Source organism: Spermophilus citellus, assembly GCF_964194105.1.
Source record: "Spermophilus citellus genome assembly, chromosome: 14".
Lineage (NCBI taxonomy): Eukaryota > Metazoa > Chordata > Mammalia > Rodentia > Sciuridae > Spermophilus > Spermophilus citellus.
The window spans coordinates 51,878,524-51,903,568 of record NC_138194.1 but is presented as its reverse complement, the minus strand read 5'-3'; the positions used below and the strand labels follow the sequence as shown (position 1 = coordinate 51,903,568).

Sequence of the window (25,045 nt, the reverse complement as noted above, 5' to 3'; positions counted from 1 at the left end):
GTCAAGTGGCAAGTCATCTTAAATTCCTGCTGCCTCAAGTCCTCCTTTGTAAGATTGGGAAAACCTTTCCTCTGAGAGGCAGATGCAACAGTGCCTGAGCCTTTGCCAGTGAGCTTTGGTGGTGATTGATTGGTACTGGTGATTGAACCCAGTGGGGCTTTACTACTGAACTACACTCCCAGTCCTTTTTATTTTTTATTCTAAGACAGGATCTCTCTAAATTGCTAAGGTTGGCTGGGAACATGTAATCCTCCTGACTCAGCCTCCCAAGTTGCTGGGATTACAGGCAAGTGCCACAACACCTAGGATGCCAGTGCACTTTGTAAGACGTAAAACACACATAGAATGTAAGGCACTATTATTTGACAGCTTGAGAAATGGCTTCAGGTGACTACCAAAAAATAATTATTTCTTTTAGAGTCTTAAATCATAAACTGACTTCCTATAATGTATTCCTAAAATCAACAATTTAATGAGTCCTTCCTTCTTAAAAAAATTGGGATGGGGTGGGGGTGGTGGACTGTGTGACCAAATAATTTGGGAGAATTCTGTAAATAATATCCCTCCCAGATATACTGCAGTCAAATAAATCCAGAGCTCCCCAAACTTCATGAACAAGAAAGTCTCTTTTTTTTCACACAATCCCAAGGAACTAGTGCTGCCCATCAGAGAACTCAGAAGAACCTATTTCATCACATGATTAAAATAACTATATGTTTATAAACTATAATGTGACTGGGGGAGGGAGGATATACAAATAGGATAAAAACTTACATACCCACCTGTTGTAAATTACTGAGCGGGATGGCTAACAGCACCTGGCCCCCGCAGAGCAGCCCCACTGACGTGCGTTTGTGTGCCTGCAGAGGGCCTCAGCGGATCCTGGAAAGAGAGCGGGTGCGTGCCCTCCAGTACCAGCAGCAGCGGCTACTGGAGCTGGAGCGCCCCCAGCGACCAGTCCAACCCGTCCACACCGTCACCGCCGCTGTCCGCCGACAGCTTCAAGCCCTTCCGCAGCCCCACGCAGCCAGACGATGGCATTGACGAGGCGGAGGCCAGCAACCTGCTCTTTGATGAGCCCATTCCCAGGAAAAGAAAGGTGGGTGTGCCGCCGAAGGGACACTGAGCATGGTCAGGGTGCTAATCTCGCCTTGCTTCCATAACCTCAAGCAGACTGCCTTCCCCTTTAATGGACTTAGAAGTTTCTAAGTAAACTTGTCTCAGTTAAAGACAAAAATACCTGAAATATCAATATGTTACATGCCCCATCTTCTAGGTCTTACCGGTATTTGAAACGGACTTAAACGTCATTTGTTAATTAGTTCACTCTCTTCGTGAGAATAATTTTTTTTCACATTGTAGAAAAAAAAATTGTTAATATCTTTTTCTCTTCCCTGCTTCAATCATCCCTGAAGGATTGTTAGGAAGAATACTTTGTATCTCATTTTTGTACAACCAGATGTGAAATATACGTGAAAGCTGACATAAAACATAGGCACATTTAACTTACTGAAAATGACCACTAAACAAAAATTTAAAAGGAGATCTAATTAATCAATAAAATAAGTTAATTGGTTACATTTTTATTTAGTCCTCGCTGCAGTCCTGTATGGTAAGCCTATGGAACTTGGGCATCAGGGACTTCATACATTTATCTGCCCCTGTTGGAATGGGCCAAAGCCCCCAATCAAACCCAGATCTTTCTGAACATAAAGCTCATATTCTTTTCATTCTCTTCAGCTACATTTAAATTATTAATTTTGCTCACAGTTTTTTTTTTCAGAAGCATTTCTATTTCATGGAATAACAGAATACAGCTAAATGTGGAAAACATTTTGACATCATATTAAGTTATCATGTCAATAAGAAGCTGGTTTTATATATTTGTTTTTAAATTTGTATCAGTAGTGTCATTATTAATGACTATCCACAAAAATCCAGGGCAAAACCTTAAGGAGTACAATGCATACCTTTTTTTCCTCTCTGATTCATTTCCAAAAGGCAAACAAGAGATGGCACTGGTCCAACCCCTTCCCTCTGGCATCTCTCAGCCTTGCTCAGCATGTGTGGCAGTGGAGGTGGTACAGGAACTGTCTCTGGCTGTGTAAAAGGGCCAATAAGGGCCAGCTTTCTTGGTTCAGATAAGAGGACATCAGTGTAGCCTTCTGTCGTTCCCAGAGGCAAAGGCCTAAAGAGTTGTCATTACACCCTAGTTTATCATGTAGCAGTGGAGTCATTCTGGCATCCTGTGGGCCCTGGGGATACTGGCTCTCATTGACCTGTCAGAGAGAACACTGGCACTTGCATCCAAGGGTACCTCCTGGCAGGACAGTAGCTGGGACCTGAAGTTTTGTCTACTGTTTGGGCTGCCCAGGTTTCTCTCTGGAGGTATCTGAGAGTGTAGTCCTGACTCTCATCAGTGCAAGGATTCACAGCACAGAGAACCACCAGTGCTTTCAAAGTCTATTGCTGAGAGCTGTCATAAACTTAGTTTCTAAGGTATCCACTGAGCCACACTTGTTTATACTCTTGCATTGCATTTTGGTTGCATTTGGTCACTTGTATTGAAGGTCTGCAAGTTTTGGCTAAATTAGGGAATAGTCAAGTCCCCAAAGGAAAAGAAAAGTAGCTTCAGTACAAGATGACATTTAGTTGAAGGGCACAGGCCTCCTCTGTAAGGAGGTCTGAATGAAAAAAGTGAGAACCATGTTTATCCTTCCTTCTTTATGACTTCTCCCTCAATTCGATAGGAATTGATCTGATTTTTAATTCTAGGATTTTACATAGATCAAGTTGTTGTCTTGGTCTTTTGGACTTAAAATTACTTTTTTTCCAATATCTTTATTTTTTTTTTAATGTGGAGCTGAGGATAGAATCCAGTGCCTCATGCATACAAGGCAAGCGCTCAACCACTGAGCTACAACCCTAGCCCTTAAAATTACTTTTAATAGTGAAAATAGCAGGAATGTGGTACCATTGGTTTTTTAAAAATTGATTTAGTGAACCAACTTTTATGGGGTACCCATCAGGCAAAATGCTTCATGTCCTGAGAATAAGGTTTAGCTCCTTCCTTCAAGAGTTGAAAGTTAAGTGGGTAGGAAGTGAAGTGTCCAGAGGCCATAATAATGGTACATGATCAATACTGTCTTAACGATGTGGTAGAACAAAAAAACTAATACAGTTATTTCAAAGCATTTAAAATTACATTTTCTAAGAGTTAAGCATATTAATTTGCTTGAACTAGACAACATGTCCTAGCTGGTGGAACTCTCTGAGATCAATTTATATTCCTGTGTATTTACTCAGATTCATAATATTCATTTGAAATCATGATCAGTTGTAACAATCATATATCCTGTGGAAATTGAGAACTTTCTAGATCAGGTTCTTCCAAATTGCAAGTCTTAATTCCCTAGTAGGTTGTGAATTGATTTGATGAGTTGTGAATAAGTACTCTTTAATTAGCAGGACAAACTAGAATGTACTATGTATAAAGGTCAGGATGTTTTCATTTCAGTCCTATATTTGTGTGTGAGTGTAGACTGCAAAATGTGTTTCTTACTGTGGCTTATTGTCAAAAAAAAAAAAAAGTTGAGAAGCTGCATGTTCTGTGTTACAAAGAAGTAATATGATATATGATAAATTAACATGCCCTCATCAGAAAGCAAAAAATTCCATTTTCTAAACTGAACTTCACTACCCTAAGAACCTAAGAAAATCTCCTTCCCTCTCTGATCATCAGCCTCTTCATCTGTAAAACAGATGAACAGGTATTAATCACACCTCTCTGGAGACATTCACAAAGGTCAAATGTGAGTATAATTCTGGGATGAGGCAACATTTTAACAGACCTTGTAGGACTTTTAACAAAGCAGGAGGAATTCCCTATGTCTGAGTATGACTTGTGATTATGGAAGCTGCCTAATCCCTCCTCCCATCTCTCCCCAGAGCATACACTCACTGCCTCTTCTGGAGATCTGTGTTCCACTTTATGTAAATGAATTAAGAATACTCAGTGCACAGCGCAGATAAGGCATTGCCTTTTACTATGACTAAGAGATACATTTTCTAATAATCACATTTCATGTTTTGTTACATGTTTATTTTTGGTTACAGTTTACCAAATACTTTTAAATGTAGCATTTCATTTTATCACACCAAAAATCTTTGGTACACCCTTATCCCATTTTACAGAGGAGGCTCCTTGATGTTACCTGAATTGTCCAAGTTTGTATAGCAAGATCAGCTTAGCTGAAAGAACAAAGAGGAAACTCTGCAGGCAGATTAATTTGAAGGATCAACATTTCCCTCTGCCCACAGAGGAAAACAACATGGAGGGGAAATAATCAAACAAAGCTACATGGCAAGGTAGGAGCAGGGTGCAGAAGGTTCAGAGAAAGGAACTCAGGCTACCTTCTGGGGAATTTACTTCCTCCTGAAGCATCCGTTTCTCTTAAGAGGACCTGCAGCCAAGGGAGGCGAGAATGTGTGAAGGGAAAGTCTGTTCTCCTGGCTCTGTAGGTGAGTCAGCCAACTTTTTCCTGGCCAGTTCTAGCAGAATTTTTCCTTTGTGATTTCAGATGGGGCCCTGAGAGCCAGGACTCTGAGACTTTGGGGAGTTGCAATTCCTGTCATGACCACAGGGTGATGCAGTAACCCTAAATACGGCTACTGATTACCTCGAAAACAAATTCTATGGAAAGCTAAGAGTTGACCTTCAATTCTGAAAGACCCATAGAAAACCCAAAGTGCTGATAGTTATTTATGTGCTCCTTTCCATACCTGACTCCTTATTCTATCAGGTCCTGGATTCTGTGCCTTCTGAAAGTGGCATGACAACTCCAGTATTTCTGTGACCTTAAGCAAATCACTTTGCCTCTCTCAGCCCCAATTTCCTCATCTATAAAATATGGATAACAGTAGTACCATGTCTGTGGGCTCTTATGAGGATTTTATGAGAGATGTGTAGATCAATAAATGTTAGCCACTAATCTGTGCTCACCTTTTTATCCACTTGACAACTGACTGGGAAGACCCCTCAAGCTGAGTGAGGATAGCAATGACAATGGCAGAAATTAGAGTGTAATACAAAACCTGACTCGGGATTCAGCCTTCCTCATTTTCACTTATTTCAGATATCTTGACCATGAACAGTTTTACCTATGTATTGAGGAGAATTTCAAGTCAGAGCAGAAAACGCTGAGTTAACATAAGGTGCTTCAATAACAGCTGTACAGCAGTACATGGGGGGGTGGGGATTCAACATTTGCTACACTCTGCATTTTCAATCTTTCAGAACCAAAAAGCAATGAATCACTTTAAATTGTGAATGATTGCTCCAAAAAAAGAAAACAAACTGATAAAACCCTCGCAAATAAGCGTGTTGCCAGTTTCTCCACTGAGTTAATTCCTAACCCGTTAATTTTGAGCAGAGAGTGCCTCTCTCAAGAAGTGCTGCTCCAGAAATAGACCCACTGTTCCAACTGCTGGCAACTGCTGGGAGCGCGGGGCTCCCAAGAGCAGCTTGGGGTCAACCGTGCAATTTCACTGAGCTGACACAGCATTGTCAGCCAGGGCAGCTAATTGATGGGCTCATGAGAGGACCAAGGGAAAAGAAGAGTGAGGTGTAGGCCTTTAGTGACCAGCCATGTGGTATTTAAGACCCCAGCAATGGAGTTCCAAGGACTTCCAGTATCATCTAACCCAGCCTCAACCTTTCTACATTAGAGGACCACTGCATCTTATCTAGACATGTACAGGTGAACCCAAAGATGAGTTGCATTTCTAGAATCCATTGATTGAGAATATATGGAATGACTGGGGATTTCTATTAATTCACAAATCCATTTGTTATTACAGAAATCATTTTAAATCATTCTTACTAAGGTATAATTTCTATAGAATAAAAAGGATCTATTTTTAGCATACATTTCAGTGAGTTTTACCAGTGTCTCCACCTGAATAATCACTTCACTCAAGGCAAGCACCACTTTTACCACTCAGCGGTCATAGGCACCCCCACCCCCACCCCAGCCACTATTAATCTGACTTGCATCGCTGGGGATTAATGATGCCTATGTAGAACGTAGAGTCCATGGGATCATAACAGCATGTATATTGGGGGTACAAAATAACAAGTGTTGTCAACAGGAGCTCTCCTTCATTGTTGGTGGTAATATAAAATGTATAACTACTCTATAAAAAAAGAGTTTGGCAGTTTCTTACAAAGTTAAATATATACTTACCATATGACGCAGCAGTTCTACTCTTGAGTATGTATTTACCTAAGAGATAAGAAAACACATGCTCACGGAAAGACTTGTAGACAAATGTTTATAGCAGCTTTATTCATTATAACCACAAACTGTAAACAACCCAAATGTCCATCAACAGATAAATGAATAAGCAAGTTGTGGTATATTCACACAGAAGAATACTACACTACAATAAAAGGGAAAGAACTACCAGTACACAAAACAATGAATCTTAAAAATATTCAGACATGAAAGAATATATTCTGCATTATTCCATTTATGAAAATCTTTTTTGTTGTATTTACTCATCACCACAGCATTAAGCCAGTGCATATAGGTGGGAGATGTCTAATCTATACTTGTCATGCATTTGAAATCACTCATTACTTGGCACTAACCTCACACACCTTGAAAACCCAAAACTAAATTTTAAAAAAACTACTCATCTCATTTAGTCCTCTCATTTTACAAATAAAGGGGGTGGAGGGAATCCCACAAAGGTAAGGTGACATGCATAAGGCTGAGGGTCTGAGTAGACCTCTTAACCCCGAAAGAGCCATCAAAGCTTCTGCCAAGAGGTGTGAATTCCTATGAGACAGGCTGAGGAAGCATGTACAATACAGCACAGAGTAATTAGACCCTCTCCATCTCTCAGGGATACTGATCTACTCTGGAGAAACTTATCCATAGCAGCATGCACTCCAGCATGTACCCACAGTCAGCTATATTAAAAATACATACTGAAAGATCTTATTCGCCTAAGAAAAGGCAATGTGATACTGACCCCAGGCTGCCTAGGTGGTAATGTGCCTTCTGGAATATACCCTTCATTGGACTTTTTCCATAGCATGCCACAGAATACTTCAAAAAATCAAGCCATGATTCTACTCCTGGAATTGAAGGTGACCATCAATGGTCAGCCTGTAGTCCTGTGTATCAGTCTAGATTTTGTCAGGAAAACAGAAGCTACTCCATATATCCCAAGTATGAACCAGATTAAAAACTGGATTCAGGCTCACCAATGGAAGGGTAAGCAGAGAGGTCAGGGAGACCAGCTTATAGCCCAAAGCAGTTGGTCTCAGAGATGGCCTGGAAGCTGCTCAAAGCTAAAGAATGCCTAGAAAGTTCTGTACAATCGTTGGAGCCCACAGCTCCCAACTCAGGTGTCCTTAAAGAGCTTGTCTGGATGCTTCTGTGCATCTCATATCAGGCTTATGTGAGATTCCGTAAGTCTGCTGTGATTGCCTGGAGAGTCACCTCCTCATGAGGCTGTTGTAAATGTTAAATGAGATAGATGTGTGGAAGTTCCAATCAGTGGTGCCCTCCCTCCACCCTTCCTCAATCCTCTCAGCTGCTTGATGTGATGAGGACTGTTCTGTTAGACCCAAAGTCGGCTGGCATTGGCTCTAGCGTTCCGCAGAAGTGCTTTCCATTAAGGGTGAATTTTCAGCTGTTGTTCCATGCGTTTGCGGACATTCCAGCTCTGTGAACATCTGTTAGAGCCTTGAGGAGAAGCCAGGATTGGAACACAGATGGGCTGTTCATACTTGGCTTCTGTGACTCTGCCAGCAGCTTTGCTTGGTTTGGCTTTCTTGGGGGAGCTTGGACTGGTGCAGCAAACTGGATGTTGTTTATTTAGCTATTTTTTCATGCTCTCCTCCTCCCGTGGCTTGCTTTCCTTTAGTATAACAGCTAGTAGTCTGTCTGTAGACAAAGTATTGGTTTCAAGTGGATGTAGTGAGAGAACTTTGAAAAGTCCTAAACTGCCATTTAAGGGGCCTCATCTTTGATGCAAGAATGACCTTGGGAGCTGGGAATGTGGCTCCATGGTAGACCACTTGTCTTGCATGCACAAGGCCCTGGGTTTGGTCCCCAGCATTGCAAAAAAAAAAAAAAGGAAAGAAAAAAAAAAGACAAACATCCTTTTTTAAATAATTAAGCAATTTTTTGTAGTTATAGATGGACAGCATGTCTTGTTTTTTTTTTTTTTTTTTTTTTTTTTTAATGTAGTGCTGAGGATCGAACCCAGTGCCTCACATGTGCAGGGCAAGTGCTCTGCCACTGAGCTACAGCCCCAGCACACAACTTCACTTTTAAGACCACTTAAAACTCAGTTGTACAGCATCAATGTAATCACCCCACATTGGCACCTTTAAGGTTCTTTCTAATTTTTCTCAAGTCTAATAATAAATATGATGAATCTTGATACATGTATCTTTGTAGTCATTTTGAATTATTCTTAGGATAGATCCCTAAAAGTTGAATTGGGTCAAAGTTATAGGCCATTCCAGATTTAGAGATGACAGGTATCTATGCATGAGGAAGTGATGGGCACAGAACTCTGACAGGTTCAGATACAATGGGATAGTAAATGTGAGATGGGCTGTTCAAAAAGAAGGAGGAAAGGAGAAAGACAGCTGCCTCTCTGTGGATTGAGGAGAGCTTCCTCCCCCAAACAGTTTAGTCTTCCCACTATCTCTAATTATGTTTCTAAGTCCTCATTTGCAACTGTCTGCAGATCCACAGAAACTTCCTCTAGCTATCCCTATAGACTGCAATGCAGCACAAAGGCCTTCCAATTGCTATGTTAATGACCCAAGTCATAAATTAGACCATATTTTTTTCCTGTAGCAAATTCCCCATTCTCTTCTGGTAGATCTGCACTTTCTTTATATAGTTACTGGTGCAGGGTATGTAAGGTTGGAAAAGAAACGTACTACATAGAATAAAGAGAAAAACATCTGTAATTCAGCCCTCACTAGGCAGGGAATCAACATGGGCCTCCCCTGTTCAATTACAGCTAAAAAAAAAAAAAAAGGGAAAAAGTCTTAACTGTGCTAGGAAATCTCAAATTCTACAGAATAGTAACCTTTTTGGCAAACATGTTTGAATGCAGATCATTTACAAGGTGAATTTCACAAAATATTTAAGCATATTAAGATGTCACAGATGTGGCTCATCTCTGCAGGCCCTAAAACACAGCTTTCTCAAGATTGCACACAGCAAATGCCTATTGAATCAGATGTTGTATTAAGCACTGAGATAAGACTGTTGGGCAGTAAATTGGGGTTCCTACTCCAAAAGAGCTTCCCATGCTTAACCCATATCTCTAGTACTTCCCTGGTACAGTATCTCCAATATCTACCTGGTACATCCACAACCTGCCTCTTTCAAACTCAGCAAAAGACAAAAGAGAAGGCAAAGCTTATCAGGATTCTTTATATCCATTACTTAATTCTCTTTAGCTCACCCATCTTTGGAGCCTTAAGCAGGGAACCTAAAGAAGTAACGTGCAACTGAGGAGGGAATAAATAATTGCAGATAGTATTTATCCTAATTCCAGGGGACATAGAGAAGAAGTTGCAAGATATGTCAGCACTTTGTTGATTGGGGAGAGGACATTATGGGTCAGCTTCCTGGTATGTTGGGTTCTGATACCTCGACTTGAACTAATGAATGAAAACTAAGGAAAGGAACTGTACCAATGACATTGATTTTTCTGTAACCAGGATGAAGCTTTACTCCTTATCAGTTTAAACTATAAATGCTTCACTATTAGTGCAGGCAAGGAACAAGCAACTTATAATGCTTGTTTTGGCACAAAACTACCACTGTGATAATAATTTCCTAAAACAATCCCCATTGGAGACCTTAAAATAATTCCTACAGTATAGAAGGAATTTGGCTTTATCTTGTGTAATACCATTAATTATACAAGACTTTGTCAATCTGACTCATTGGTAAAAACGATCAAATGGCACTGCCTAAATCTTGTAATTTTTTAGAATCTTGTTTTACTACCATGAATGTGCAAATAATGTGTCTTTCCCATTTTACCCCACTCTCTCAATAATTATGTCACTTTCTCTGGACTCCTCAAGCCTCCCAGACAGCCTCACTCTACACTGAGCTTTGAACTTACTTCCTACCTCACTGAAAAATCAGAAGCATTCATTAAGGAATGCTTTTTATCCCCCTTGCACCAAATTGGCAAACTAGCTACATCTAAATCGTCCTTTTCCTGCGGAGAATGTCCCGTCTCATCCAAGGCAGTCATGGGCGCCTTTTTCATCTTCTGCAAAATTCAACCATTATCTCTACTGCACTATCGATTTCTCCTTGTGTTTGCCAATCATTCCTATTTACATAAGAACTCACTGCAGTATCCATCTTCCAACTCCCCCCTTGACTGCTCATAGGTCAGCAGAATTTCTGGGAAAAATTGGCATCTACTCTCTTCATTGCTCAAATATCACTTTCCAGTCTATCCCAGTCTGACCTCCATCCCCACTCCTCTGCAAAACCTGCTACAGTCTGGGCCACCAGTAGCCCCATATGCCGAATCCAAGGGACACTCCTCAGTCTTTCTTCAACAATGTTGGTCACATCTTCCTTCCTGAACCACTTTCTTCTGTTTATCCTTTTAACACCATCCTGGTCCCTCCTCCCTCTGACTGCTGCTTTTCGTTCTCCAACCTGGAACAGCACAGGCAGCAGTGTCTAGAGTGCTCTGATCATTCTAGCTGCATTTGCCTAGATGATCTCCTCCGGACCCAGGTTGTAAAATGTTCCTTCAGCTCCTGATTCTAAATTCATATCTCTAGCCCTGACTTTCCTGAGCGCCTAGTTGCTGCTACCTTTTGATATATATAATAGGAATGTCAATTTTAATATAACCAGAACACCATCCGTCCAGTTGTTCAAACCTAAAACATTGGAGTCATCTATAACACCATCCCTTTGATCAGTCCTCATATTCAATCCAAAATATATTATGGGCGTGTTCACTTGGTGCCCTTATTTGCTCTCTCCCCCAAAACAGACTAACTTTTTTGAAACAGAAGCAATGCAGTGTTACTCTCCTCCTTCAATAACTCTTCTTTCAGAATAAAATCAAAATTTCTTACTCTCACCTACGAAGCCCTCTAAGATCTGGCATACCTACCTCTGCACCTTATCAGACTGCTCCCTCCTGCACTTCCCTCTGAACACCATCCTTCTTTCTCCCCACCCATTATTGTCAATCTGTTTCCTGTCTTCAAGACTTGGAAAAGTCTAGCTCTTAGCTTGGCTGATTCTTCTCCAGCTGTGCAGTGACAGCTCAAAAGTCACCTGGTAGAGGCCTTGGGCTGCATCTGAAACAGTTATCAAATATTATAATACATTGCTTTACCACTACAATTTCATTTCCTGAAAATCAACCTCTTCTTTTTTTCTGTTCTCTATCCCATCACCTGGAATATTCCTTGCAAAACAGATATTTAGTTCAATGGATGAAAGAATATGGTCAGCAAAAAGGTTAGAAATAAATTAAAAAGCATTTTAATCTATTATGACTTTGAATTTGGACAATCAGGTACTGTAATTTTGATTTGAGTCTTTAATTCCCTTAAATGGAAGATATTTTCTATAGTATAGCTTTATCACTTGAAAAATGGGCAAAATGCACTTGTTCATTATATTGTTAAGTTATGTACTATAAATAAAATAATGCTTTGAAGAAAAAAATTCCAAAAAGAAATCCTTTTGTGGACTTTGAGGTTGGGTAAGATTTAAGTTCTCCCCACCCCCACTTTTTTTTTTTTTTAACTGGGAAATGAACCCAGGGCCTCTTAACTGCCGAGCCATATCTCCAACCCTATTTATTGAGACAGGGTCTCACTAAGTTGTTTAAGGCCTTACCAAAATTGCTCAGGCTGTCCTGAAATTTGTGATCCTCATTCCTCAGCTTCCCTAGTCACTAGGATTCCAAATTCCCCTTTTGACTCAGCTTACATGCCATGTATTTAGAGTCATGACCCAAGGAAATCAGGGAAGCAGAAAATTACAAACTGTCTGCTTAGAATGAACAACAGGACTCAAGAGGATCCCATAAGGGCTTCTGACTTATGCCTTTGCTCTTGGCCTCTTTACATCCCTCTAACAGCTCCGGCTTCTTCAGCTCAGCACTGTACATTGCAGAAGGAACATCACTGAGCACCGAGGGGCTGCACAGTGAAAAGGGAGGTCAGCCCCTTGAATGCTACTTGCCTTGCAGAGCCTCTGGTATACATTAGACCCATGAGCTCATGAAACCCACAGAAACTGGTGGGCTTCTTCCATGGCCAAGAATCTGCTCAGACTGCAGCAACATGCTGCTACACTCTGTCCTCTGCTCGCCATGCTAAAAGCAGCCCTTCTCTAGACTGGCCCTCATTAATTCTGGAAGTTTCTAAGGGCTTCTTCAGTTCAGAAACCTAGAGGAAGTCACCAGTGGGGGTGCTTGTCATAGACACCTGGATGCTGATCCCATCAATAGCAGCCAGATGAGCCATCTTCTGAACACGTGAATGGTTACCTGGTTGAACCAGGGGTACGATGATGGGAACCACAAGGATGTGATGGCAGAAGTTCTAGTAGACGGAAGCTAAGCTACATCTTTCAGTTCAGGGAAGGGGTCACCACTGCTGTTTGTTGGTCAAGGGAGGCTTACTGTTAGGATAACCCATTTCCAAACCTCAGCACCTCAACACAATAAGGATTTGTTTATTTTTCATGCCTAAATCCAATCAGATCAGTAGGGGTAGTAAGGGAGGTGAGGTGTCTCTGCCCCCACACAGCCCTCCAGGGACCCATGCTCCTTCCTCATAGTGCAGGGGCTCTTAACCTGAAGTCACAGGTGCTCACAGGGTGTGTAGAATTTGTGGGCAGGGTCTAGGACTTGGATAAGGAGGAAAGCATATCCTTCTTTTTCCTGTAAACACAATTTAACATTTCCTGCAGTTCTGCGGTTGTGATTGAAGGCATCAAGCCATAATATTAGCGCCACCTGTGACTTTAATGCCAATAGAAATCAGATATTCCATATCACATTATAATTTTAATAGATATGTGAAATACTGTTTATGCTTAACACTACTCTGAAATCATAGCTATTATTAGACCTACTTCAAGATCTTGTTATTTAATCAGTGAATTAGAGAGTGCATATATTATCACAAAATATTTTAAATATTTTTATAACTGTATAACAATATACTTGCTTTTCTTTTTAATTCTATGTATTTTATTTTTAAATGTTAAAAAGATTATTCTGAGAAGAAGTCCATAGTTGCACCAGACAACTAGTTCATGGTAGGCAGAAGATGAAGAACTCCTGATCAATGATTCTGCTTTCCCCAAAGTCCTTGTGTGTCTTCTGCATCTGGTCAGTGGAATAGGTTGGGAGGTGATACTGGGAATTACTTTAGGTTTGAGGCTTAGAAGGAATGTGTCACCCTTTCCACATTGCATCAACATAGTTCAGTCACAAGATCCCTCTTGGCTACAAGGGAGGATGGGAAATGAGGTCTGGCTATGTGGCTGGGAAGAAAACATACTGGGACTTGGTGAGCATATGAAAATGACTCTCACCTTGTCCATGGGAACAGTATGCAAACAGATAGCATCCAAATGAGAAGAGGCTCCCTGGAGAAATTCATTCCCTATCAAATTCATTCCAGGAGGCATACCATAATACTAGAATAGCTGCTGTTCATTAATGATTACTCCTGTTGGTATTCTGCTGATTGGTTTCCATGACCTCATGTAATTCTCATAATAACCTTGAGATAAGTATTATTGTTATTTATTTCTTATAAATAAGAACACTGTGGACTTGAGAAATCTAAAATGGTGTCCTTAATCACTGTGCTGCATTATTTTTTTGGAAAAACACTAAGACTCTCATTGAAGAACATGGAATTTCATACTGATGGGTAGGATGGACTGTAGAGTCAGACTTTCTGGATTCATAGTCCAGCTTTGCCATTACCTAGATCATTGACTGGGCACTTTTACTAAAGCTCTATATGCATCTGTAGAACAGATTAATTTTAGCATCTCCATTTTGCTGATATCAACACTTAGAACAGCTCTTGGCACCTACACCAGTATGTGAGCCACTGTTATTGCAGCTTAATGCCACTGTGACCACCTATGTGAATATGATCTGAAATACTAGAGCAGGATTCGGTTTTCATGAAGAATTTGGGTAAATGTCTGAGGTCACCAAGATCCTCACCAGCCCAGGAAGGTCCTACAATGGTTACTGCTGAGGTACAGTCAAGAATTGTTAGCTTTCTAAAGAAGTGGGGGGAGTGTTAGATGATAGAAAGTGAACATCAGTGAGTGAGTTTTCATTTTAATGTTAGTTTTCTCTGCCCTTCCTAGAACTCAATGAAGGTGATGTTCAAATGCCTCTGGAAGAACTGTGGCAAGGTGCTGAGCACTGCGGCAGGCATCCAAAAACACATCCGGACCATTCATCTCGGGTAAGGCAGCCCTCCCTTCACACCTAAGGTAGACTCTGTTGATTCAGGGTAGGCCGCTTGCACCCAGAGACTGCATGACACAGTGCCTCAGGAGTTCTGGACATGGGGCCAGCTGGCTCTTCCTTATCTCTAGAGAGATGGCAAGTTCCAAGAATAGGCCAGGATGTCCCAGGACAGAGAACAGGGATTTAATGTAAGACCTGATTGACTCAGTCACATTAGGCAGGTCTCTGCTCTGAACCCCAGTTCCCCCTGAAAATGACTAGTTCTGCACCATCATATAGGAGGGTAATAGATCAAATGTATGTGAGAAACATTTATAAAGTATACAATACCAGAATAAGGGTTTCCTAAACTGGGGTCTATGGTTGTGTTTCAAGGGGTTTCTTGACCCCCCCTAAAATTATCTGTAATATGAAATGTGCAATTATTTTTTGCAGTGGAGAATATTCATAACTTTGAGTCTCAAAATCCTATATTGCCTATAAAAGATTTTAAGAACCACCACCCAGTCAAGCCTACTGCTGCACTTCTTACAATGCCTGATGGTATGGCTCAATCTTTCTGTGGCTCAAATTCGTGCTTTATTTATAAAATTTATACTTTTCCTTGTGTTATATGACAACTCTCTTAAGGAAAGATAAAATGAAGTTTGGGGCACCACAGTCTTTGAGCTTACAGCAGGAGCACAGTGGTGTTTGGCAGTCTCCAGCTTTTGTCCTGTGGCTATCTGAGACTGACTTAGCAGGGACCCTGAGAAGCTGTACATTACAACCAATGTGCATAAGACAGATACAAGCACCCAACAAAGCCTTCATGTTTAGATACAGAGGAATCCTTTTGTCAAGATGGGTGTGGAGAAATAAGTGCAATGGTCATTTGCCTGGTGAGGGATAAATTTAGGAAATACATCATCCATAAAATGTAGTGTAGGCAGAGGGGAAAAAAAGGAATTTTGCTAATCTGTGAGGGTCAGCTCCATGAATGACTGTGGAGAGAGCAGTTATTTGGCTCCCTAACTCTACAGGGTGATGTATGGGAATACACCAGATTGGGGTGGCCCCCAGAGGTCACCAAGCACTGTGTGTCTGGCACGGTGTGACTTGGGCTTTTGCTCCCTGGCCATGGTGTGCCTGTATGTGAAGTAGTGCTGCATTAAAATATAGCTGTGCATATCACCCCCACTTCAAGACAATTCATAACATAACAAGAGTTATTTAAAGGTTTAGAAAGAACTTCCTGAAGCAATATCCAAGAATTGTTAGCTTTCTAAAGAAGTGTGTGTGTGTGGGGGGGGGGGGTGTTGGATGATAGATGCTGGGTGTTTGTCTTAAAGTTCATTCATCTGCCCAGAAAATTGAATCCTTTTCAGCCCCACTTAGAAGCACACACACACACTATATAAATATATACCATGAGTGGTATCACAAAATTTTCCTGTGCACTCCCAGGGTACACTCACAGTGGGTGGAATTCAAAATTCAGCCACTTTATTTGCTTCCCTAGGTATCCCCTTTTTACTGATGTGCTCTTAGAATTGCTCAGTGAACTGTGAACCCTGCCAGCCACCACCCCACCCCCTAGGAAAGGTCCTTGTAGGACTCTAAGGCCAAACTATGTTTATGAAGCCCTGTGTCTGAGTGCACTCATGACTGGGAAAGACAACTGCCCTCACCTTAATCCATGAGCATCATTATGTGACTATGGGGACACAGCATTTTTAACAAGTACTAGCTGTGTATAGGTGTGAGAGGAGAGCCTGTCAAAGCCCAGAGAAAACATGTCTTGCCTCTGATGTAGCTGCAGTGCACACCATGCCAGTATGAAAAGCGCACTGTTTTTCTCTTAAATCACACTCGGTTCTTGTATACTAAGGGCTGATTCTGATTTATCACCCTGGAGGACTCACCATCTCCCCCAGGTCTGTGTGTCTATTAGTAGCACTTGGCAACGAGCAGCAGTGCAGCCTGCCTGTAACTGGAAAGGAAGTGGGACAGGAATAGAACAGATCCTCATTCTTCATCTCTCTCTCTGGGGTCTTCAGTGGTATGCTGGTCAGCAAGCCAAGCCCAAACAGACCTGATATGGCACAGAGAGCTCAGGGGAAATGGAACCAGACTGGGAGAAGCCACTGATTTGGCCAAACAGAAAGTCCTGGGGAGGGCAGTTTATTTTAGGTTCCAGTAGGGATCATTAGTAGAGCAACACGTTTGTTCTGAGTCAGTGATCTGCAGCTGCTGCGGATATGTCCATGAAATGAGGGGTGCCGTGGTCTCTCTCGGCCATCCCATAGAACCAGGTGCCAACAAGCCAAATAAATATTTTCTAAGCAAATAGTTATTTTATTTTACTCAGAACTTTCGGTGGGAAAGTACAATTTTTCTTGACTCAGGAAGAACTTTGAAAGCACCTGGAAAGATACTGAAAATTGAAACCTTTTAACATAGTCCTTGTTTTTATTTAAAAGAAAAAACACATCAAATTTATTATGCGTCAGGTACACTTGTGAGCACTTTGTTCATTTAGTCTTCATGTCAAAGCAGGCATACTCATTATCCCCATTTTATAAGTGAAGAAACTGAGGCATGAGGACCATGTGTAAGCTTCCAAAGTCAAACCCGCTATTAGGAAGTGTCAATCAGGAACTGAGCCTGTGAAGCCCAACTCCAGAATCCATGGTCTCAGTCCCTGCAACCACAACATCAGCTAAATTCATCGTTCAACATTTAACAGGTACCTGCTCACACCAAATGCACTGATGTGTATGTAGGGACAAAGGTCAACAGCAAGACATATCCCTAGAGAAGAACAATCAGAGTGAGATCGCAGGTAAAAAAAAAAAAAAAAAACTACAGGGCTGCAAGTGTAGCTCAGTGGCAGTGCACTTGCCAGTCAGGCAAAAGGCCCTGGGTTCCATCCCAGCACTACAAAATAATATGATAATTACAGAAATACAGCAAGTGGTGAACTCAAGGGGTGAACACACTTTACAGGGAGCGCAGAGAACTAAGAGGAGTTAAGTCCTGATGCCTCACCTTCAAAACACATCCAGACTTTGACTTCCCGTCGTTTGGAGCACTGTCAGCCTGGCCCCGCCACTGCCAGTGTTCATCTGATGGCAACAGCCTTTGACTCCTGTCCTTGCCCTCCTGTCCTCTAGTCAATAGCCAAAGTGACTCTTTTTAAAAAAATGCTTTTAATTTCTCAAAGTCCCCATTGGCTTCTATCACATCCAGAATAAGTGCTAAAGCCATCACTGTGGGCAGTGAAACCCCACTGGTCATCCGTGCTGCCATGCCTTGAGCTCCAGACACTAGCCTCTCTCTACTCCTTGGAAAGCACCAGACTCACCCGGGAGCCTCATGTAACTCTTCCCCCCAGTCCTTCCCATAGTGGTCTCTCCCTCACGTCATTCAGGCAAGTGTCTGCTTAAATGTCACCTTCTCAGAAAGGCTTCCCTTGAACACTCTAGGTAAGTATCGTGCCCCTTCCCAATCACTTACATTGCTCAAGGACACTCTTGTGCTGCTGAATTTTTCTTTCTGGGACTTTCTGATATATTAAACATCTGTCTCGTCTATTAGACAGTGAGTTCCAACAAGGCAGTGTCTATGTTTTATTCACTATAGTATAAGGAGGCTCTAGAACAGTGTGGATAAACTAGATTGATTGATTGATTTATAAATTATTGTCATAAGATTGAACTGATGAATAATTGAATGGATTTCTTTATCTTAGTCCATTTTCTGTTGTTGTAACAAAATTCCCAAGACCAGGTAATTTGTAAGAAATAGAAGTTAATTTGGCTCATGGTTCTGGAGGCTGAAAGTCCAAGACCATGGTACTAACATCTGCTCAGCATCTGCTAAGGACCTTCTTGCTGCATCATAGCACGGTGGAGGACATGATGTGGGGAGACAGAGCATGCTGCTAGCTTGAGTCTCTCTTCCTCTTCCTATAAAGCCAGTAAAGTCATCATGGTGGCCCCACCCTGTGGCCTCATCTATCCTAACTACCTCCCAGAGGCCCCATTTCAAAACACCATTAATATAGATAGTCCCCTCCATTTTAACGTACGGGGACTAAGTTTCTGACACATCAACTTTGGGTGGACATGTTCAGATGAAAGCAGATGTCAAGAATGACCTCCCTAGAATTGGATATTTGAGTATTGCAGGATAAGCAAGAGATTGCCAGGCAGACGAGAGAGAAGAGAAAAGCATCCTAGACGGAGGACTAACATGTGAGATTTCAAGGCTGAGCACATCTGTTTGCTCTCTTCTGCTTTAGGCGTGTTGGAGACTCTGACTACAGTGATGGAGAGGAAGACTTCTACTACACGGAGATCAAGCTCAACACAGACTCAGTGGCAGATGGACTGAGCAGCCTGGCCCCAGTTTCACCCTCCCAGTCCCTGGCTTCCCCTCCTACATTCCCCATCCCAGATTCCAGCAGAACAGAAACTCCTTGTGCCAAAACCGACACCAAACTGATGACACCATTGAGCCGCTCAGCTCCCACCACCCTCTACCTCGTGCACACCGACCACGCTTACCAGGTGACTGGCACGGGACTGGGAGAGTGATAATTCTGACACTGACCAAAAGCTGTAGCCATCTGACCTGGAAATAGATACCTCAGTGGAAAACAGCTCACATACTGCAGCTCGGTAGCCAAGTTTACTTTTCTTCTCCTCTTAAAGCCAACATCTCACATATATGGATGATTATTCTTGGATTCCCAGTGCTGGCTGAAGGTTCCTTCCCTTAATGGTTGCTATGAGGATTAAAATCTTTAATATTGTAAAGCCCTCAGAATGATGCCTGAGACATCATATAAGTATCTGCTAAATAAAAAGAATAAGTAAAAAGCTAAGCCTTGGAAAGCTTTGGTACAATGACAGAATCACTCTGAATCTGGGACCTCATTATACCCTGCCTTTTAAATGGGTAACTAATTCTCAGACTAAAGTAGTGGTTTCCAGTGTCCCCCAGGTCAATGTGCCAGTATCACCTGGGAACTGGTCAGGAAGGGAAATTCTTGTGAATCCCCCAGTTAAAACTCCTTCCCACCCCCAAGGTTCTCAACTACCTCATGTAACCCTTAAAAGTCTCCTTTATGTACTTGTAATGGTGTTCTCCCAGCCTTGTTTTACAGAAACTTTCCTTTTAACTGAGTAGTATCCACTCAAATTGATACACCAGATTGTCTGAATCTTTCTCTGATCCTTAGCTATCTACTTTTTGGTCTGTCCAATTTTTTCACTATCATTAATAACTCCACTATGAACCTCTCTGCCTGACTTAAATTCTCAGAAGAGAAACTATTGAGTCACCTGGAACATGAATGAACAGTTTTTGAGTCTTGCTGTGTGTTGCTGAAATACTTTCCATGGTCCCAGATACAAAACCACTATTACTAGTCAATATATTTGTAATAAGAAAAACTAAGCCTACAGAGGAAGAATTCAGCCACTTATTTAGCAGTGTTGAACTCAAGAGCAATGGGATAGAGCGCTGATTAAACTACTTGGTGCAATAAATTTAATTCCTGACCCTTGTTGGTCAAAAAGAATAATTCATTCATTTGTTTTTAATGTGTCACTATTGCCCTCCAGAAATCATGGACTTGAAAAAATGAATTAAATCATTTTGCTCATCTATGTAATAAGAGAATTGGAACCCACACTAGGTGATCTAAAAGGTCCTTCCCAAAGGAAGTATTCATAATATTGGGACTGTTCTGTTTCTAGTCATTATAAATATTCAGCACAGAAAATTCTAATATCCCAGCCCCACTAAAAAAAAATCATCCCTAATCCCAACAACCAGAGGTCCCCTTGGTTAATGGTTTTGGTTTTTTGGGTTTTTTTTTTTTTTTGTATGTCTTTTAAGATTTTGTTCTGTGTCTATGAATAGACACTTTTTTTAAATGGAGGAATCTGGGGACTCTATAGTAGCACAGTCTTTACTCTGGTTTATTTTTTTTCTGTAAATGTGTTAACATTTCCCATGCCAATCAGCCTTCTTCAACAACAGCATTTTTAATGACTCTTTGGGTATGTCATGATGTGTTTACCTGTATTCCTATTATTGAATATTCATGTTGTTTCCAGGGGTTTTAATACACATAATACATAATTCTGCAAGGGACATCCCTGTATCCATTTCTTTAGAATGAATTCTTAGAAGTGTAATAACTAATTCATAGAATACTAAGAATTTTGATACATATTACTAAAGAACACTCCTAAAATATACCAATTTGCACACCATTTCCCAGTTTACTCAACAAGTTTATATTTCCAGATTTGATAGGGAATAGTAGTATATAGGTGTCCTATCATAAATATGTGTATACATAATAAAATTTCTTCTTCAGAAATTGACAGCCAAAAAGAGTCTTGTTGGGCTGAGGATGTTGCTTAGTGGAAAAGTGCTTACCTAGTGTGCACAAAGCCCTGGGTTCAATTCCCAGCACCACAAAAACAAAACTACTTCTTGATAGATTGCTTAGATATATATATAAGAGAATCTATTTCTGGCTACTCCTTTGACCCCGTTTAATCTCTACCTATTAGATAATTATTCCAAGTTATTCATACAGCTGGACCATTCCTAAGGCCCTACTTTGGTAAGGTAAGGAGAGCTTAAGGCTCCAAGGGAAAAAAAAAATCTTTCATAAGAACTTTCTCTGTTTCCTGTTTAACAGGCCACACCCCCCGTGACTATTCCAGGATCAGCCAAGTTCACCCCTAATGGCAGCAGCTTCAGCATTTCTTGGCAATCTCCTCCAGTCACTTTCACAGGCATTCCAGTAAGTAGAAAAACAAAGAAGCCAGAAATCTGGGCAAAGCCAAATGTAAATTTAGAGGACAAATTGTAGAAATGTGCAAGTAAAAAACAAAATCCAGAATGCCAAAAGTACTCTATTTCTTAATCAATATTTATAAATTCATCAGCAAGGTATCTTGTGGCTCAGACAGATCTAACTTCTCTGCGAAAAGATGTTCCACTGTTGTTTTAGAAAACTTCTAGAAGAGTTTTTAACTGGTGACAACAACTTATTGGAAATACAATTTTTTGAGTTGGCAGTATGTTTGTTTCCAAAAGACCATAAAATGAATAGCTGAACTCACCTTGTATGGAAAAGGTGACATTCGTCATTCTAAAGAGCTATAAAATTCAGTCCTTTGAAATTATTGTTCTGTTGGTATCTCATTTGAAAGTTCAAAAGTAGATAAATTGAACTCTTCTTTTTTTTTCTTTCAAAGCCTGAATCATCCATGCTGATGGACAACTTTAAAATAAATGAGTACTAAAATACAACCAGATTTAAGAAGTACATAAGAATTAACTTGACATATTAAGTGATTTAGTCTGATAAATCACCATGAGTTAACTTGATTCCTAACCATTTATTTAGAAACATAACCGGGTCTTATAGAGCTTATCACAAAATAGCCACAGACTTGTGCACCGTTGATGCTGGCAGCGGTGTGTAACTTCTGATAAGGTTCAGAAAGTGGTTTATGATAACAGATGTTACCTTATTTTCTCTTCTGCACCCCTCCCCACAAGGACCTCACAAAAGCTTCTTATTGTCAACCACTGGCAACTCCCAGAGGTTCCCAGTAAAGTCTAAAGCCTCCTGTGGAGCTGATAAAAAAATGACAGTGGCTGAATGAATTATGCTGTGCTCTGCCAATGAATATTTATTAAATCCCATAGAGCACTAGCCAACAATAAAAATCATCCTGCTGGCAGCGATTTGGGAAATGGTGGCTTCCAGAAAACACTCCTGGAATGTGATTTTAAACAATATCGTGGAACTGGAGTCGTTATGAAAGTTGCCTGTTTGATTGAACAGTGGTAACTGCGGGCAGCTCTGGAAGAGTGAATGACCTTGTTACTAGACATTAGAAGAGAACAGTTCAGATGTGCAGGTATTAGTTTTGCTTCTAGAAAAAACATGGACCCACTGGTGTATGTGTGAGAGATTAACAATCTGTCCTTTTAGGGGCTTTTTCCTGGATAGACATATGGAGGCCCAGAGATCATCTTCCTATCTTGACTGAGTCAGCCCTTCTGTGCTAACCTAGAATGGCAGCCCCAACTACAGACTTGCCATCTAATTTCTGCCTTGGAAGGAATTAGATGGCTTGGAAAGAACTTCAAGAGCACATACCATGTTGGTCATTTGATGTAAAAACTTTCCTAGTGTATAGGTGGAACAGCCCTGTTCAAACTCCTTTTTAGATGACCCTGGTGACCAGCCAAACTGGAGTTACTTTCCCCCTTTGCTTTCTTAATCACACTGTCTCCTGAGCTCTAGAGAAGTCAATGAGTGGTTTCTTACTAGCTGCCTAGAAATGTCTTACACAGTAGGATGCCAGCCAGCAGGCCTTGTGGTGTTTGTTTTCCAACAATGAAATTGTAAAGCTCTGGCATGGACACTGTGTACATCTCTACCCGAATCTCAACACAGAGGAGTTTTTGCAGAGTCCCTGGTTTCCCTGTGTTGGTTACCAGGGATATTATAACAGAAAACTTAGACAGAAAGTATCTACGGTGGCTGAGTTAAGTAGGTATTTAACTAAACTTCTATGTCAGCTTCTAATTTATTCCTTCACCAGAGAATTCCAAGTCTGTCCGGTTGTGTAATCTGTCATAGCCATGACTGTAGACTGTTTTAGCAGTCAAGCGCTTGCCATTCCTACTTTACAAACAGGGGTATTTTCCTAGACTTTCGTGTTACTCTACAAAGGCAACACGACACTAAGAACATTCACTGTGTTGCCAAATCCCCTATTAATACTATTTTGTTTTTTAAGAACAAATGGATGCTTGCCATCCTATTCCTTCTGTGGGTGAGTAGCTTTCCTAACAGTCTGCACCACGTAGAAGCAGGACTGCTGCACACCCCTGTGTGTGTTGGTGGAGCTCTCTGACCTGCCCAGTGGTGCTTGTCCTAGGCCCTGGAGGTCAGGCAGACTCTAAGATGGAATTCCTCCCTCCTAAATTGGTAATAGTTTCAGACAGAAGAGCTCAAAGTTTTAGTGAATTAGTATTAATGTCTTCAGTTATGTCCAAACTGTAGAATAGAGCAGTTTCTATATTATAAAACACTTTTAAAACAAATGCCCCAAGGTTGTCAGCCTCATTTAGGTTTTCTTTCCTCTCTCATATTTGAGACTTGGTATTGAAGAGAGATTTCGAACACTTTCTAGAGAATGGGAAAAATCTCCTTCTGAGAAATCCCAGGGTTTGTAGGATTTTACTTATTCCTTTGTCTGTGCTAGATTTTCTTGAACATTAGGTTTTAATGAGTTCCCTAAGTAAGACCCCTTCCCCGAGGTGGGTATCCAAGAAGGCTGATCTGCATATTTACAAGCACTGTAGTTTCAGTCTTTTCTAGCCTAAGGCTGCTAGGAAGGGGAAAGGAGATCCTCATTAATTACAGCTTTTTTTAACCTGTTTTTCTCTCATGGCCTGCCTTTAGTTCTAATTATCTCCATGCCTTTCTCTGTCTTTTTATGACAGAAAGCTAAAATCTCTTGGCTCCTTCATTAGTCACCTCAAGCTACCATAACAAAATAGCATAGACAGGATGTGTTAAACAGCAGAAATCTATTTGCTCACAGTTCTGGAGGCTAGAAGTCCCAAATCAAGGTATCAGCCAATTTAGTTCCTGGTGAAGGCTCTTTCTGGTTTGTAAATAGCCACTTTCTGACTGTGTCTTCACATAGTTTTCCTGTGTGTGTGTAATACATAGCAAGAAAGAATGAGGGTGGAGAAGGGGAGGAAATCAGAATAAGAAAGAAAGTACACAACAGCCAATTTTCTGATGGCTCTTCTTATCAGGGCACTAATTCTATTAGATTGGGGACTCATCCTTATAACCTAATTTAACTTAATGCTTTAAAGACCTTATCTCCAAGTATAATCACTCTGGGGGCAGGTAAAATTTCAAAGTATGAATTTGGTGGGGAGTGGGTGCCACGGGCATAGCAGTACTTAAATGTTAGATTCTTAGTTGGTTTGGGTTTGTTTTTTCAATGCCTTGAGAAAGGGTTCAAATTAGTATAAGAGATCAAAACTAACCAAAGGTCTTTTCTGTTTGAGAAACAGAAAGTTACAAAGTAATTCCTCCAACACATTTACAGAAGTATGACATTCACATTTTTGCACTCAGGGAGGCTCATCTGCACATCCTGACTCTGGCATCTATGAACTCTGACCTCCAACCAGTCACTTGACCTTTGTGAAGGAGTGACCTCCATTCTCATTCTACCTGGTAGATCTGTGTGGTGCAGCACTGTGCCTGGCGTATGGCCAACACTGTGGAGCTCTTATTATTACTGCCATTGTTACTATTAAACAGGGATCAGAGGAAGTGGATTGTCCCTATTTAGGATTGTTTCATATAACACAAATATACTCAACACCAGGGAAAAATTAGTTTAGAGTTCTTTAAGCTCATCTGAGGTTTCACCTAATC

General features: G+C 41.0%; 1 protein-coding gene across 1 annotated transcript in view; it reads left to right on the top strand.

Annotated features, from left to right (window-relative positions):
• The window catches only part of ZNF704 (zinc finger protein 704), a 214,029-nt gene that overhangs the window by 166,940 nt on the left and 22,044 nt on the right, over window positions 1–25,045 (top strand). Inside the window, exons 4-7 of the mRNA XM_081266841.1 lie at window positions 867–1,099; window positions 14,445–14,545; window positions 18,836–19,103; window positions 21,257–21,361. Of these exons, the coding sequence (XP_081122967.1) occupies window positions 867–1,099; window positions 14,445–14,545; window positions 18,836–19,103; window positions 21,257–21,361 (707 nt within the window). The remainder of the gene's footprint in view (window positions 1–866; window positions 1,100–14,444; window positions 14,546–18,835; window positions 19,104–21,256; window positions 21,362–25,045) is intronic.